The 17,964-nt window shown below is 41.6% G+C and overlaps 1 protein-coding gene across 1 annotated transcript in view; it reads right to left on the bottom strand.

Annotated features, from left to right (window-relative positions):
• Positions 1-710: 710 nt before the first annotated feature.
• DYTN (dystrotelin) overlaps positions 711-17,964 on the bottom strand; it is a 118,604-nt gene continuing 101,350 nt past the window's right edge. The window contains exons 3-4 of the mRNA XM_069735566.1: positions 4,705-5,146; positions 711-1,334 (exon numbers count right to left, since the gene is read on the bottom strand). Of these exons, the coding sequence (XP_069591667.1) occupies positions 1,231-1,334; positions 4,705-5,146 (546 nt within the window). The 3' untranslated portion in view covers positions 711-1,230. The remainder of the gene's footprint in view (positions 1,335-4,704; positions 5,147-17,964) is intronic.

Raw genomic sequence — 17,964 nt, forward strand, 5'->3', positions numbered from 1 at the left:
GTCACAGAATTGCAATGCATCTGTAAAAATTTAATGTTTTACTGTGGCATCTGAATGTTTTCTCACACCCATAAATATGAATAGGTGAGTCTTATCCGATTTACGGGGGAAATCCGTATATGTTCTCCCTCTGCCAGTCTGTAGCTTTGCTGTCCCCAATATCTGCTGCTTGACCTTGTTGTAATGGACTGATGTCTTAGAAATTTTAAGGATGGAGGCAACAAAATGTTCACTGTGTCCCTCTGCTAGTAAAGCCAGAATTGAGCCCTTCTTTTCCTCACTCAAGACTTTTCTTTTCAACTCCTTTGGCATGGTTAAAAGTTATTTTGTCATTCCTATTACTTTTGGGATATTACTAGCACTTGTTTTGCCATCCAGCTTGTCCTATTGCAATAGGATTGTGAACACCACAGCAGCGTTTTTTATACTTTCCCTCATTAAATAAGATTTGGTTCACGTGGTTACCTAATCAGAAGCATGATGAGGTGTATTCCGGTTGGAATTCAACTGACACTAGAATGAAATGGCTGTAGACATATAGAGAAGCTGATTTTTTAAAAACTGTGCAGTGGTCTCTTAATTTTTGCCAGAGCTGTATATATATATATATACAGTATATATATATATATATATACATATCTAGATACATACATATATATACTGTACATACATATACATACATACACATTACCAGTGCAATTTGCATGTAATAAAAATATCAGTCAAATTCAAGGAGAGAAAGTTCTGCAATTGGCAGCGCAGCCTGTGACTCATAGTTTTTGCTGCTGCCTTGAATGCTAAAGGTTGACAGTTAAAATCCAGGTCAAGACCAAACTTCAAAAAAGGAAAGAGAAAAATTAGTTAACTTTTTACAAAACACAGAAAGGCCTGAAAGAAGAGAAACTACTGAGTAATGAATTCAGCAAGATGCACGAGACATCATAGAGTCAGAGAATGTTGGGACGTAATGTTAACCTCCAGGGACAGTGGAATAGCTCCCACAAATTGGGATTGTCCCGCTGGATCCATTACGGTTGGGAGTTATTCTGTTACTATCCTAATAAACATCAGATTGGATTTACATACACTGAGCATTCTTCCTGTAAAATATGGATACAGAATTCTCTCCTCAAAGTAAAGTATGAGCATGTACATGAAGTGTGTAATCTGTGACATCAACAAAAAGAAATTCAATGGTTTCAAAAGTCTCAAATCCTGAAACATAAGTAGTCATTTTAATGTTGGCTCAATAATGTTGCTTATAAGGTTGGTGTAGCATCTGGAAACTTGGCCTGCCATGTGCAGCAGTTCTTTTCTAATGCCAGGTATTTGTCCTAGAAAAAAAAAATTACATTAATAAATTATTGTAAATCTATTAATTCTAAATTAGTTAAAAACTAAATTGCCAAGAAAGGAATTATAATTTTGTAAACAAATTCAATCAATCATTTTGCTCTCCAATATGCATGTTTTAAGACAATATATTGCAAAACGTGCCCGACATGTGTAATTCTAAATAAAGTATGCACCCTATTGATACTTCCATTACTAATAGTGTCTTAAAGCACCCCAAATATTAATTCTATCTATACAGTGGGGGAAAAAAAAAGTATTTAGTCAGCCACCAATTGTGCAAGTTCTCCCACTTAAAAAGATGAGAGAGGCCTGTAATTGACATCAAAGGCAGACCACAACTTTGAGAGTCAAAAGGAGAAAACAAATCCAGAAAATCACCTTGTCTGATTTGGCAAGATTTATTTTGCAAATTATGGTGGAAAATAAGTATTTGGTCATTAACAAAAGTTCATCTCAATATTTTGTTATATATCCTTTGTTGGCAATGACAGAGGTCAAATGTTTTCTGTAAGTCTTCACAAGGTTGGCACACACTCTTGGTGGTATGTTGGCCCATTCCTCCATGCAGATCTCCTCTAGAACAGTGATGTTTTGGGCCTGTCGCTGGGCAGCACGGACTTTCAACTTTCAACTCCCTCCAAAGGTTTTCTATGGGGTTGAGATCTGGAGACTGGCTAGGCCACTCCAGGACCTACATATGCTTCCTCTACTCCTTCATTGCCCTGGTGGAAGTACGCAAATCGCCTTCTTGCAGTCACATGACTCTCACACATTCTGCAGTTACGTAGAGTGGCTACTGAAATTTATTTAGAGCCCAGAAAACTCTTTGAATGATTTACTTTTCATGCACATAAACTGGAAAAAGAAAACTAAAATGTACCTATTTTTTAGATGTTTCCTTCCATTCAAGTTAAAAAGTAGATGCAAAGGCAGCTATGCTTAATTTGAAGACAAATATCTACCACAAATACAGTACTGTGCAAAAGTTTTAGACAGGTTTGGAAAAAATGCTGCAAAGGAAGAATGCTTTCAAAAAATGTGTTCACTGTATTTTGTTAATTGATAAAAATAAACTAAATGAATGAACAAAAACATATTTAAATCAATATTCGGTGTGGCCACACTTTGTCTTCAAAACAGCATTAATTTTTCTAGACTTTTAACTTGTAACTTGTAACAGATAATTTTTCTACACTTTTAACTTGTAAGTCATGGATTTTGGAAGGGTTACAGTCAGATGTATGGGTAACAAATTATATCAAAATGTGATAATCATCATTGTCATTTTCATATGTATGTTGAAATACAATCATTAAATGAATCAGAAAAAGTAGTGTAGGAAGCTTAAACTGGTTGAGGAGCAGCAAAACTGCTACAAAGGTGAGGATGTGTAAGACCGTTTCATGTCAAAGGTCGTACACCATGATGAAACTGAGCACAGCAACAAGACACAAGGTAGTCATACTGCACAAAAAAAGTCTCTCCCGGGCAGAGCTTTCAAAGCAAACTGGGGTTTTAAAATGTGCTGTTCAAGCTCTTGTGAAGAAGCACCAGTAAACATGCAATGTAAGGACCATAGACACAGTGGTAAGCCAAGGAATTTCAGGGCAGCAGATGGAGACACATCATGCTTACTTCTGTTTGAACTCAAAAGATGTCCAGCATTGCCAGCAGCTCAGAACTCTCAGTAACCATTGGGATCCACATCATTATACTGTTTGAAGAAGTCTGTCCAGAAGTGGTTTTCATAGAAGAATGGTGTCCAGAAGCCATATCTTTAACAAAACATAAAAGCAATGCCAAGCAACAAAGCTGTGCGAGAAAACATAGCAACTGAGGTGCAGAAAAATGGCGGCAGGTGCTCTGGACTGATGAGTCAAAATCTCATGATGAGTCAAAATGTCTGCAGGTAACAGTGAAGCATTTTGGAAGTTCTCTGCAAGCTTAGAGCTGTATTTTAGTAAATGGGAGTCGGGGATTTGGCCAAATTAAAAATGTCCTCAGTGCTAATAAATACAGGCAGATATTTATCCATCATGCAATTCCATCAGGGAAGCATATACCGTATTTTTCGGACTATAAGAGCTTTATCCCCCAAATTTGGGAGGAAAATGAGGGATGCGTCTTATAGTACAAATGCAGGCTTACTGGGGGATTACAGAGGTAGTGGAGCAGGGTCCCTTCTTCAGGGAGCCAGTGGCAGCAGAAGTGTAGCGATGCTGTGGCCTGGTGTCAGCGATGAGCAGAGCGGATTACATCATTGCTTTCCCAGCAGTCATTCTCCTTAAGCTGTGGGCCATCGGAGGCGGTGCATGCACAGATTGGGATCTCAGCCCAGCCGAGATCTCAATCTGTGCACGTGCTGCCTCCAGCGGCCATTTTACTTAGGTTGTGGGCAACCCACAGCTTCAGAAAAATGGTTGCCGGGAAACCAATGATGTACTCCGCTCTGCTCACTGCCAACATGAGGCTGCAGCATCACCACACGTCTGCCACTGCCGGATTCCTGAGGAAGGGACCCTGCTCCACACAACGCTCCCTGCTCTGCCTCATCACCGATACTGGGCCCGCATCTTCGTGCCAATGAGATAACCCCTTCTCTCAGAAACATTTCCCCACTTCTGCCACCGCTGGCTTCCTGAGGAAGAGACCATGCTTTCTGTGACCCTGCCACACCGCTGCTGGCCCCCAGGTAGGATACCAAAAATTCTGGCCAAAAGATGGAACCCCATCATATAAAAAAAAAAATTCTTATTTTCCACCTCAAAATTTGGGGTGCGTCTTATGGTCCCGTGAGTCTTATAGTCTCAAAAATACACTAATTGGCTGCAAATTATTCTGCAGTTGGACAATGACACCAAACATGCAGCCAATAGCATTAGGAACTATCTTCAGTGTAAAGGAGAACAGGGAGTCCTGGAGGTAATGATATGGCCCTCAATCTGGCATTTCATAAATAAAAGGATTTGCGCAAGTGTACAGTTACAGAAGATCTGTGGTGAGTTCTCCAAGATGTGTGGAACAACCTCTGTTTTGGGTTCATTCACAAAATTGCATGCAAATGTACCTAGAAAAAGTAATGCTTTGAAGCAACTTTATAACAAAAAAGTGGTCACACCAAATACTCATTACATTTCGACTTGTCTCTTTTCCATTCACTTTGTATTTTGTTAATTGCTAAAAATAGATTATGAACACTTCTATTTCTTTTAAGTCATTATCACTTTGTTGCATTTTTTTCGCCAGCTGCCTAAAACTTTTGTACAGTGCTGTATATTTTTATTTTTTTGCTTTAGAATAAAGAAAAAAAAAATAGATAGCTGCCTCAAGATAAGAGATGTATAATACCTGGTTTTATTTGGAGGGATAAAGCATCCTTCAATTTTTCTATCATCTCTTGAAGTTCTGTTTCTTCATTTCTTACAGGTAAAAATTGAGAACATGTTGTAGGTTGATTATCAGGAACATCTTCTATTTCACAGTTACATTGATCAGGTGTCACTTTTTCTCGTTCCGAACAATAGCCACTTCCCATTTTTGTTATTTCTTTGTAACTAGGAGCAGTCTTGATAGACTCACATAAGTGCCTCATATGTGTCAGCGTCCTTCTATTTTGTGCCTTGAGATTATCTTTTTCTCTCGGTAATGTGAACTGGGTGCTTTGGAAGTCCCGTTTCTTAAGAGAGCTCCTCATTACAGGAGGATCTCCGGAAATTCTTTTAACTGAGCTGGAAACCATTTTTGCTTTTACATTTAGTCCTCGCTTTAATTTGCAGCATTGAATCATACCCTAAAAGAAAATAGATTAGATATAGTAAAACGGATAAAAGATTAAATACAGTTGAAAAGTTTATGAGTTTTTACTATTCTTAAGATTTTATGAATAGTTTTATTTCAGGAACATCACTGTTAATTATACCTATTGTGGCTGTTGTGATGCATCAGTCTTGTCTGTGGCATCATTTTTCAAAGTTCTTCAAATTGTCAAGAGTAATCCCTAATGAATAATTATCGTACAGACAGTTTACCAGGTAGTGTGTGAACAAAGAAGAGCTGTTGCCTGACAGCAGAAGTTCCAGCCAAAAGATGACTATTTTGGAGTTGTATTCTCCCAATGAGACCTATTTAGCTGCCTAGATGATCATTACTTCTGTTTTTGTATTTCAGGTGACATAACAAAATTGATAATCTTGTTAGAATGATAACTGTCAGTGAATGGGATACTTGATGTGCTTGGAGTAGAACAATTTACAACACATGGATCTGAGTGCAAAATTGTGAAAGGGAGTTGACTGAGTTACAGTAGCACCAAAAAGGCATTATAAGGGGATCCTCAGAATGTGGTCAAAGGAATGATAACAGAAGAATAAATGGCAAGGTCATGAGCACCAAAAGCTTATTTATACTAATGAGAGAAGGCCAGACCACTTTGCCCAGTCCTACAGAAGAGCACAAATTCGTAGAAAAGTTAAAGCTGGCTCTGATAGAAATACATAGTGCATAACAGTTTTTTGCATAGTGTACTGCTTAGCCATAGATTGGTTAGCGTGCCTATGCTGACCCCTATGTACTGTTGAAAGTACCTTCAAAAGGCACATTAGTATCAGAACTGGACTACGGAGCAATGAAAAAAGGTGGCCTGATCTAATGGATAACATTTTACTTTATATCATAGAGGGGGTTGGGTGCATATCGGTCACTTTATCTGGAGAAAAATGGCACCAAGATGCATTATGAGAAGAAACCAACCTGGCTGAGGCAGTGTGATATTCTGGATATTGTTGCTCTGAGAAACCTTGGGTTGGCATTCATTTTCATGTTACTTTGATACATATCACCAACCTAAACATTGATTTAGACAAAGTAAGCTCAAGTAAAGGATAATATATACAGTTGTAGCTCACAAGGGCTTGAATGGGTGTTCACCCCACAGGATTGCTGTCATTCTCCCAGAGAACAAAGGTATAATGGACTACTATAGGAACAGAAGGGTTTACTGGGTCTGTATTAGTGTTTAGGTTGTTGGGATGTGTCAACATAACATACACATAATTCTCAAAACAACTGTTTGTGAAACATAACAATGTTATTCAGGGGCTCAAATATATTTCACAGGACTGCACAATATTTGACTATTTCAATAACAATACACCTCAAGTCTACATAGTTCAAAAGGACGGTAACCAGGTGATTATGGTTACTTCCCACTTGGGTCTCACTCATGCTTAGAAATCATTCTGGTCATTTGAGTCTATTTTATTCAAACAAGCATCAGGCAGAGGTTTGTCTATCACTTGCACACTGCAATGTAAAGAGGTGGTCCGATACCTAAAAGGTGCATTCTAAACATTTATCTTTACACCCTAACTACTTTCATAATTAAGTTTATTATAAAATGCCCTCCAATTCTTCCTATCTAGCTAATCTCTAAAGCTGTGCACACGTACTGGATTTTTTGCGCTTTCTTCGCATTTTTTGGCGGTTTTCCACTGCAAAAATGCTTACAAAATGCTTACATTAAGCATCCATCAATTTTAATGCATTCCGCAATTTTTGTGCTCGTGTTGTGTTTTTTTCCGCGAAAAAAACACAGTGTGGGAAAGAACGCGGCATGTTCATTAATTTGGGGAATTTTTTGTGGATTTGTCACTATATTATTGCATTGGGAACCTCCGGAAAAATCCATGAAAAATCCCCACAAAAAAAGCGCAAAGTAACGCACAAAAAACGCGAGCGGATTTCCTGCAAAAGTAGTCTGGATTTGCTCAGGAAAATTCTGCAAACTTTCCTGAACGTGTGCACATAGCCTAAATGCCTTTTTTTACTTCACTTCCTGTGATGTTTTATTTGAGTACAGTCTGGCTGGGGCTGCACTCACTATCCTGCAGCATCTATCGCCCCTCCTGGAACAGAACGTCATCAGGGAGTGGCACTACTGTTATTTACTACAGTTTCTTGCATCGCTGCCCTATGAAGATGTCCTAGATCCATGGTAATAGACGCTGCAGAGAGGTGAGTTGCTCACAGTATACCATCAGCAGGGCATCTACTCTTTCATAATGCATCCTTCTGAAATGGCCTCCTGATGAACCCATTATTAGAAATTTTGTATCACATTAAACATTTTATTACCAGGTTATATAGGGGCCATCATCAAGTGTGGTGTATTTCACATATAAATCTCTAGGGCCTGACAGTGCGACCCTATGCTACGGTATTAAACTTTGCAGCACAGATAGGGTTAAAACTAGGGTTATATACCATTATATCCTTTACATATGTATATAGAGGTGGATTTCACATCCTTAGTTAATTACTATTGGCTTAGATAAAAGGTGGTCCCTGTTCACTCATGCATGCCTTTTTATCATCTTTTTTAGGAGACTATGGTGAGGTCTTTTGGGATAATAATAATTATGAGGCTTGCACCTCATAATTCAATGTTTATCTAATGGGGATACACTATTGTTGCATACCCTAGTGTGTTTGATAATTGTTCATTGTCTTGTGTTTGTTCAGGGGTTAATTGTTTTAATATATACTGTATCAATAAAATCTAAGTTTAAAGGTACCGTTACACTAAGCGACGCTGCAGCGATATAGACAACGAGCCGATCACTGCAGCGTCGCTGTTTAGGTCGCTAGGAGACGTCAAACACGGCAACTCCAGAACGATGCAGGAGCGATCCAGTGACGTACTTATCGCTCTCGCTGGTTGTTAGCTCCATGGAAAAACATTGCAGGCATCGTTGCTTTTGCTGTCAAACATGACGAATCACGCCGACCTGACGACCAAATAAAGTTCTGGACTTCTAGCTCCGACCAGCGATGTCACAGCGGGATCCTGATCGCTGCTGCATGTCAAACACAACGAGATCGCTATCCAGGACGCTGCAACATCACGTATCGCTGTCGTTCTCGTTGGAAAGTTGCTCAGTGTGAAGGTACCTTTAGGGGATTCTTTTGGTAAACTGGTAGAGGTGAGTGCAGCGCCGGCTCTCTGCTTTTATCTCCGCTGCTGCAACTTCTAACTGTGAAACAAGACATCATCGGGGGCAGAGATAAAAGCAGCCTGATAACAATTCATCTGAAGCTGTAAATGAAACTGTGGTACGGTGCTGGTGTCACAAACTGACTATAATGTTTGCGACTTCTTTTATTGAACATCACTACAGTAAATCTTTATGTATGGTATGCTGCAAATACTGTAGACATGAATATACATATAGTAAATGTAATCTCCCCTGTATTTTCTCAATGATATGAAGGATGAGTCTCTAATGTAAAATCATCAGCTGTTTTAAACATCAAGATTGCCCAGCCTAAGAGCTTTTTTTTCACTATACCTTTCAAAACAATTCAACATTGTAAACTTCAGTCGGAATTACTGAACCCCTGAAAAAGTACTAATAGCATCAGGTAGTTGAAATGTGTTATGTTGGGTCAATGGCTCCCCACTAAATCTTTTATAGTAGGAGCTTCTGAAAATGTTAAGTTTAATACATGAAGAAACAGCCAACTAGGATACTAAGAAATGATTTAGCTGTGAGTTTAAAATTGCTTCATCCTATTAGGTTCAACACTTATTAATTATAGTATTATATTCAGGCTCAGAGATATAGTAATGCATCCGAGGTGATAATAACTAACAAACTTATTTCCTGAAAGAGTTCCTGTTGAGGTAATAATTTTATTGCTTCCTGCAATGTTCAGTCTGAATAGCTTAAGTCAGAGCAAAATAAATAGGTATTACTATCTATGAAGTGCTTATAGCTATATTTATTTTTCTTAATTAATGTATGACTGCAAGTTTACCTTTTTCATCTGATTTTCCGTAACTTAGATGTTGTACAGATGCTCAGATATTTCAATATGTATTTATTAAAGAGTTGAAAATGTTTTAACCCCTTAAATGAATCCGTCAGCAGGATTTAATCCCAAACTATTTATATGCAAGTGCAGCTCTTTCAAAGACAAGCCCAGCAATATCTTTACATGGCCAGTCTGCTCCTCCGCAACTGACAAATCAATGTCTGAATTGATATGTAAATGAAGCTGTAGATCTGAAGCCCCTGTCACTCCAAATGTGTTCCACATCCAGCATTGACTCCTCCTGCTTGACTGACAGCTTATTTTGCTTAAAGAAGCCCTAGAGGCTGCCAGTCATTCAGGAGAAATCCGAGCTGGGCAGAGAATAGAGCTGGAGTGACAGAGGCTTTGGATCTTCAGCATTTTTATATCAGTTCAAACCTGGATTTCTCAGTAAAGCAGGAGTGAGCTGGCCTTGTAAAGGTATTGCTGGACTTCTCTTTAAAAGAGCTACATGTGCATATAAATAGTTCTGGGGGTAAAATCCTGCTCACCGATTCCCTTTAAGAAGTTGGTCTAATTTGATACCTTTTCCTTATCACCACATTCCATAAGTCATGACTACATGAAAATATACAAGCTATGTATTTTTCTTTTTTAATTTAAGGGAACCTGTCAGCAGGATTGTGCATAGTAACTTACACACAGTGTCAGGCAGGTGCCGTTATACTGTTTATAATGATACCTGGGTTGATGAAATCTGTCTTGTGGTTGTTTCTTAATCTTTATTTCCAGCTTTGCGTTAATGAGATTCTCGTACCCTAAGGCGGGGTTCAGGTATGTGGTGCTCTGATTATATATTCATAATGCAGACTGCTGACAGGTTGCTGATCTGTCACTGACCTGCCCCCTAGTTTGCATAATGAATACCATCACATACTGAATAAAAAAAACGAAAACGCTTCTGCAGGCAGGTGTCAGCCGTGGCCCCTGCGCTGCAGCATAATTGCATGGTTACTGTGCACTTATTCCCTTTTGCTGATTTAATTAAGTGAGGGGAAAAAAAGAGTGCCTGCAGGGCCTGCGCAGTAGCAGCTATCGGTTTGTATAGAGATCTCATAGCTGCTGTTGCGCAGCTGCCGGTGGTGCCATCTTGCTGTAGAAGGAAAAAACTTCCCCCTCCAAGATAGCGCCATCTGCGCAATAGCAACTGTCGGCGATCTCCAAGAGCTGCTACTGCTCAGGTTCAGGCGGCACCATTTTGAAATTGATTTTTTTTTCTCGCTCAATTAAATCAAAATCAAAAGGGATTAAATGCACAATAAACATGCAATTAGACTGCAGCACAGGGGCAACGGCTGGCGCCTGCCTGCAAAAGTGTTCTTTTTTTATTCAGTATGTGATGGTATTCATTATGCAAACTAGGGGGCAGGTCAGTGACGGAGCAGTGACCGGTCAGCAGTCTGCATTATGAATCATGATTAAGACATCAAGTCAAAACGCGTTGGAATAACGCTGCTACTCCATGAACTCTTTGTGCATGAAGCTGTAAGATAAGTTTTATCTTGTATTTTCTTTGAGTGGATTACCATACCAATTATTTTTTACAATGAAGAAATAAACAAAAAAAATGTACTTCAAATTCCTGCTGGATTTTTTCGCATCTTTTTCTATGGACTGTGTGCTCCACCTTCCGTACAGGAGCAGATGAGAGGTAGCAGATCCTCAGGTGAGCTGACCACTTGCGTGTTTTTAGATTTTTTTCACTGACCCATAGGCTTGCATTGTTTATTTTGATATGATAGTCGGATCAATACTGGACATATGTTTGCGATTTAGCACTGACCAACTGGTCCGAGGAAAAAATCTTAAATGTTAACAGCCCCATAGAGTGTCATAGGAGCGAATGTTGTCCTCACCCTCAGAACTCATTTTAAATGGGCACATAGTGTTGTAGGGACTTAAGCCCTTATGACAATCATACTAGCACTATTCGTATTACTGATTCAGTGCCTGATAAATGACTTAATTTATATGTAGCGGAAGGGAGGTCCATTGTAAAAGGGGAAGGTCTTTAAAGGGATAATGTTCGTGACACCACCTGTGGTATTCGGTCAGGGTGACCGACGCTGCTTAGGGGTCCGCTGGGGGTGATGTTATGGCAGCTAGATGGTATACCTTCCCACAGGTGAAGTATGTCCCCAGGGCTTCCCAGGGTGCAGATGGTGGATGGTGTAAGGCGCAGTGAAGAACGAGGACACAAGGTTGCAGTCTCTTTACCTTTACTGAAGGCTTCAGCATCTACAGTCCAGAGCATCAGATCACAGGGCAGTCAGAGTCCGGCCGGTCTGAAGGCAAATCCAGAGTCCCCTTATCCAGGTGGAAATCAGTAGTCTTCCTCTAGTGCCTGGATGTTGTAGTACCTCCCTGCTGTGTGTCTCGGTAAGTTCCTCACAACTGTTGTAGATGTTCTAGATGTTATGTCTCTTTCTCTCTCTGTCCCCCTGATGGATAGGATAGGACAAACCCGTATGACTGATGGCCTGAGGCTGTTTACAGGGACTCTATCATGTCCCGGCCCCCCACAGTTGCCACCATGCCTCCTGGGTATAAGGTCAGGCAACTAATATGGAACTAGCTGTCCTGCCGGTCTCTGGAGCCAGGCTTGGAGATAATGACTCCCTCGGTGTTCCAGCTACCGGCTTCAGCACCTCAGAAAGGAGGCAGCCTTTTACAGGGCAGAACTCCTTCTGGTTTCCTCTCCTTTTTGCTATGACCTCGTTTCTCACTCTCAGCAACGCAATTCCCTTCAATGTCTCTTTCTTTGGATGCTGCCGCATTGGTAAGCAGGCGCAGCTCCATGTCCTTCTGTCTAGGCCTCTGACAGGATCCCACCCCTGTCAGGGTCCCACTACCTGAGCAGAGCTCAGAGAGCAACTTACTGAGTGTAGCCCTGCCAGTGTCCGCCAGACTGGTGCTGCCTGGGTGAAACCCAGCTCGCTTCTCCCTCACTAACTGTCCAACCCACCAGTTTTACCTAATTGTGAGGAGTGCCCTAATAAATAGGAGCATAGCCCCCCTGGCGGACTGGAGTGTGAAGTGTGTTGTGTGGTTTGTGATACCTGGTAAAGAGATCTCCTTTATTGCCATCAGACGTAACATCACTCCCCATGGTGGAAGAATGACATTACTGCAACGACCAGGACCCTTGGGCGCTGCACTTGTACTGTAAAACCTTGTATATTTTCTGCAACAAATCCGTGTGGGAAAAAAAAGCAACAAAAATGCAATGTGTGCACATAGCCTTCAAATGAATTGGGAAACACAGTGGGTGATTCATTTATATTTGTTGGATGAGGAAATTATAGTTAATGGTGACACAGCGCTAGCCTATAAGCTTATATTTTGAATGTTGAGGGGCTAGTAGTATATTCAGGGATGCAGTGTGGGTATTTTTTTTATTCAGGAGACAAATGTATGTATACATTATATATGACCTTATTATTTTTAGAATTGCTGTGATCACCGTGACAAGACGAGTCGTGACTGGCAGATGTCAACATGAGGTCTGACCAGATGGAGAAGAAACAACAGAAAATGACTCTAATTAGCTGAGACATCAGTGGTCACCTGATGAAAGTATTTATTTTTAAAACTGTATGACTTGGAGTATTTGTGTAATTTGTAAAATTACCTCCGTTAGGCCACATTCTCACATTCAGGTAAAATGTCGGTGTGCTGCCAGATGTATTATCCAATGGCCCACTTAAGCTAGGTTCACATTAGCATTTGTATGCGCAGCGTATCATCTGCATGGGCTAACGCATGCCAAAACGCATGCAAAGGCATGCTAAATCAGCATTTTTTATCAACATCTTCTTACGCATGACAGCAAAAATGCTGCGTGTGCATGTGTTTGCGTTGTTTATACGCATGCGTTCGATATTTCCAATGCTATTACAGTAGCTTTTCCTTGACATCAGACACCCAATAGGCAGACACAGACAGACAGACACAAGGGAAGGTAGTGACACATTTGACATAAGAGACACATTGGGAGGTGGGGGTGCAGTTGGTGGGTCCAATTTTGGCAGGGTTTGTTGGCTCCGGGTCTTCGTCCTGATGGGAATGTTTTATTTTTGTCCTTTGTTTTCTTGGCCGAGTGTGAGTGGTGGCCTCTGTACCAGTCTTCTGGCATGGTGCTGGACTGGGCAGCATTGTGGATGCTGTTGGCTGCAGATGTGATGAATTTGGCAGCGTGGTGGATCTGTGAACTGGAGGCGGTGGTGGTGGAGGATAGTTCGGTGCTGTGGAAGTTGGAAAATAGATGTTCGACTGCTGGTAATATCCTCCGATGTCTTTGTGTTAATTTTCCTGATGAAGGGGTCAGATAGACTTTGAAACGCGTTGAAGAATTCTTCATTATATCTGAAATTGTATCATTGTGACAGCGCGAATTTAATCCACAAATTATCCTTTACAAACGTCTCAGAGAAGGTCACGTTGGCACACATGCTTTTGCTTTATGCCATCAAGTGAGCAGCTCCTTGTTAAAAACTACAATTAATCCGAAGACTAAGACCCTATTTGCGCTTTTTTATCTCCTTAATTTACTACTACAGAAAAGAACAGATTAAACTTGATAAGAGCCAAACATAATGTAGCCCAAAAAAATAAAAAAAAAACAATGGACACCAATACTTACATTACAGGCAGTAGTTCCACACAGCATTCAGCACAGGACAGGGACAGATGGCAGCACCTGTTGTGAATTCTGTGGCTGAATTCACTCCTGTGGTCACAAGTGGTATTGCAGCCTCTGGGCTTCCGCCCTCAGGTGTTTTGGTGAGCTCGTTGGCTGCCTTGCTATTTAGCTCCACCTGAGTCTGTCTTCCTTGCTCCTTGTCAATGTTCCAGTGTTGGATCTGAGCTACTGCATCTTTCCTTGGGCCTGCTGCTCTGCTAGATAAGTGCTTCTAGTTTGTTTTCTGTTTTTTCTGTCCAGCTTGCTATTAACTTTTGCTGGAAGCTCTGAGAAGCAAAGGGGTGCACCGCCGTGCTGTTAGTTCGGCACGGTGGGTCTTTTTGCCCCTTTGCGTGGTTTTCGTTTTAGGGTTTTTTGTAGACTGCATAGTTCTCTTTGCTATCCTCGCTCTGTCTAGAATATCGGGCCTCACTTTGCTGAATCTATTTCATTCCTATGTTTGTCTTTTCATCTTGCTAACAGTCATTATATGTGGGGGGCTGCCTATTCCTTTGGGGTATTTCTCTGAGGTAAGTCAGGCTTGTATTTCTATCTTCAGGCTAGTCAGCTCCTCAGGCAGTGCCGAGTTGCATAGGTAGTGATAGGCGCAATCCACTGCTGCTTATAGTTGTGTGAGGATAGATCAGGTACTGCAGTCTACAGAGATTCCACGTCTCAGAGCTCGTCTTATTGTTTTTGGTAATTGCCAGATCTCTGTATGTGCGCTGATTACTGCACGCTGTGTTGCCTGATTGCCAGCCATAACAGTACAAGGAGCCACCCAATGATTCCCAATAGAGGGAAAAAAGAAATCCTGACATCATTTTTTTTTCTTAGCTCTGTCTTCAGTCTTTTTTTTCCCCTAGACATTAGAGTGCTTCAGGACACAGCTGTGGACATGGATATTCAGGCTCTGTGCTCCTCAATGGATAATCTCGTTGTAAATGTACAAAAGATTCAAGATACTATTGATCAGAAATCGATGCTAGAACCAAGAATTCCGATTCCTGATTTGTTTTTTGGTGACAGAACTAAGTTCCTGAGCTTCAGAAATAATTGTAAGCTATTTTTGGCCTTGAAACCTCATTCTTCTGGTAATCCTATTCAACAGGTTTTGATTATTATTTCTTTTTTGCGCGGCGACCCACAGGACTGGGCGTTTTCTCTTGCACCAGGAGATTCTGCATTGAGTAATGTTGATGCATTTTTCCAGGCGCTGGGATTGCTTTACGATGAGCCTAATTCAGTGGATCAGGCTGAGAAAAATCTGCTGGCTTTATGCCAGGGTCAGGATGATGTAGAAGTATATTGTCAGAAATTTAGGAAGTGGTCAGTACTCACTCTGTGGAATGAATCTGCACTAGCGGCTTTGTTCAGAAAGGGTCTCTCTGAAGCTCTTAAGGATGTAATGGTGGGATTTCCTATGCCTGCTGGTTTGAATGAGTCTATGTCCTTGGCCATTCAGATCGGTCGTCGCTTGCGCGAGCGTAAATCTGTGCACCATCTGGCGGTATTGTCTGAGAGTAAACCTGAGCCTATGCAGTGCGACAGGACTATGACTAAAGTAGAACGGCAAGAACACAGACGTCTGAACAGACTGTGTTTCTATTGTGGTGATTCTACTCATGCTATTTCTAATTGTCCTAAACGCACTAGGCGGTTCGATAGCTCTGCCGTTATTGGTACTGTACAGTCCAAATTCCTTTTGTCCATTACCTTAATGTGCTCTTTGTCATCGTATTCTGTCATGGCGTTTGTGGATTCAGGCGCTGCCCTGAATCTGATGGATTTGGATTATGCTAAACGTTGTGGATTTTTCTTGGAGCCTTTGCGGTGTCCTATTCCGTTGAGAGGAATTGATGCTACACCTTTGGCCAAGAATAAGCCTCAGTACTGGGCCCAGCTGACCATGTGCATGGCTCCTGCACATCAGGAAGTTATTCGCTTTCTGGTACTGCATAATTTGCATGATGTGGTCGTGTTGGGGTTGCCATGGCTACAAACCCATAATCCAGTATTGGATTGGAACTCTATGTCGGTAACCAGCTGGGGTTGTCAGGGAGTACATGGTGATGTTCCATTTTTGTCTATTTCGTCATCCATTCCTTCTGACATCCCAGAGTTCTTGTCGGACTTTCAGGATGTATTTGAAGAGTCCAGGTCTGATGCCCTACCTCCGCATAGGAATTGTGATTGTGCTATCGATTTGATTCCTGGTAGTAAATTCCCTAAGGGTCGTTTATTTAATTTGTCCGTACCTGAACACACCGCTATGCGCAGTTATGTGAAGGAGTCCCTGGAGAAGGGACATATTCGCCCATCGTCGTCACCATTGGGAGCAGGGGTTTTTTTTGTAGCCAAGAAGGATGGTTCGCTAAGACCGTGTATTGATTACTGCCTTCTTAATAAGATCACTGTTAAGTTTCAGTATCCCTTGCCATTGATTTCTGACTTGTTCGCTCGGATTAAGGGGGCTAGTTGGTTTACTAAGATTGATCTTCGTGGTGCGTATAATCTGGTGAGAATCAGGCAGGGAGATGAATGGAAAACGGCATTTAATACGCCCGAGGGTCATTTTGAGTATCTGGTGATGCCGTTCGGACTTGCCAATGCTCCATCTGTTTTTCAGTCTTTTATGCATGACATTTTCCGTGAGTATCTGGATAAATTCTTGATTGTTTACTTGGATGACATTTTGATCTTCTCAGATGATTGGGAGTCTCATGTGAAGCAAGTCAGAATGGTTTTCCAGGTACTGCGTGCTAATTCCTTGTTCGTGAAGGGATCAAAGTGTCTCTTCGGTGTGCAGAAAGTTTCATTTTTGGGGTTCATCTTTTCCCCTTCTACTATCGAGATGGATCCGGTTAAGGTTCAGGCCATCCAGGATTGGACTCAGCCGACATCTCTAAAAAGTCTGCAGAAATTCCTGGGCTTTGCTAATTTTTATCGTCGCTTCATCTGTAATTTTTCTAGCATTGCCAGACCATTGACCGATTTGACCAAGAAGGGTGCTGATTTGGTTAATTGGTCTTCTGCTGCCGTGGAAGCTTTTCAGGAGTTGAAGCGTCGTTTTTGCTGTGCCCCTGTGTTGTGTCAACCTGATGTTTCTCTTCCGTTCCAGGTCGAGGTTGATGCTTCTGAGATTGGTGCAGGGGCGGTTTTGTCACAGAGAGGTTCTGATTGCTCAGTGATGAAACCATGTGCTTTCTTTTCCAGGAAATTTTCTGCTGCTGAGCGTAATTATGATGTGGGCAACCGAGAGTTGCTGGCCATGAAGTGGGCATTCGAGGAGTGGCGTCATTGGCTTGAGGGTGCTAAGCATCGCGTGGTGGTTTTGACTGATCATAAGAACCTTACTTATCTTGAGTCTGCCAAGCGCTTGAATCCTAGACAGGCCCGTTGGTCGTTATTTTTTGCTCGTTTTGATTTTGTGATTTCATACCTTCCGGGCTCTAAAAATGTGAAGGCGGATGCTCTGTCTAGGAGTTTTGTGCCCGACTCTCCGGGGTTATCTGAGCCGGCGAGTATCCTCAAGGAAGGAGTCATTGTGTCTGCCATCTCCCCTGATTTGCGGAGAGTGTTGCAGAAATTTCAGGCTAATAAACCTGATCGTTGTCCGGCCGAGAAACTGTTCGTCCCTGATAGGTGGACTAGTAAAGTTATCTCTGAACTTCATTGTTCGGTGCTGGCCGGTCATCCAGGAATCTTTGGTACCAGGGAGTTGGTTGCTAGATCCTTCTGGTGGCCATCTCTGTCACGGGATGTGCGTGCTTTTGTGCAGTCCTGTGGAATTTGTGCTAGGGCTAAGCCCTGTTGTTCACGTGCCAGTGGGTTGCTTTTGCCCTTGCCGGTCCCGAAGAGGCCTTGGACACATATTTCGATGGATTTCATTTCTGACCTTCCCGTTTCTCAAAAAATGTCGGTCATTTGGGTGGTCTGTGATCGCTTTTCTAAAATGGTCCATCTGGTGCCCTTGGTTAAATTGCCTTCCTCCTCTGATTTGGTGCCTTTGTTCTTCCAGCATGTGGTTCGTTTACATGGCATTCCTGAGAATA

The sequence above is a fragment of the Ranitomeya imitator genome, chromosome 7 (genome assembly GCF_032444005.1).
Source record: "Ranitomeya imitator isolate aRanImi1 chromosome 7, aRanImi1.pri, whole genome shotgun sequence".
Taxonomy (NCBI): Eukaryota; Metazoa; Chordata; class Amphibia; order Anura; family Dendrobatidae; genus Ranitomeya; species Ranitomeya imitator.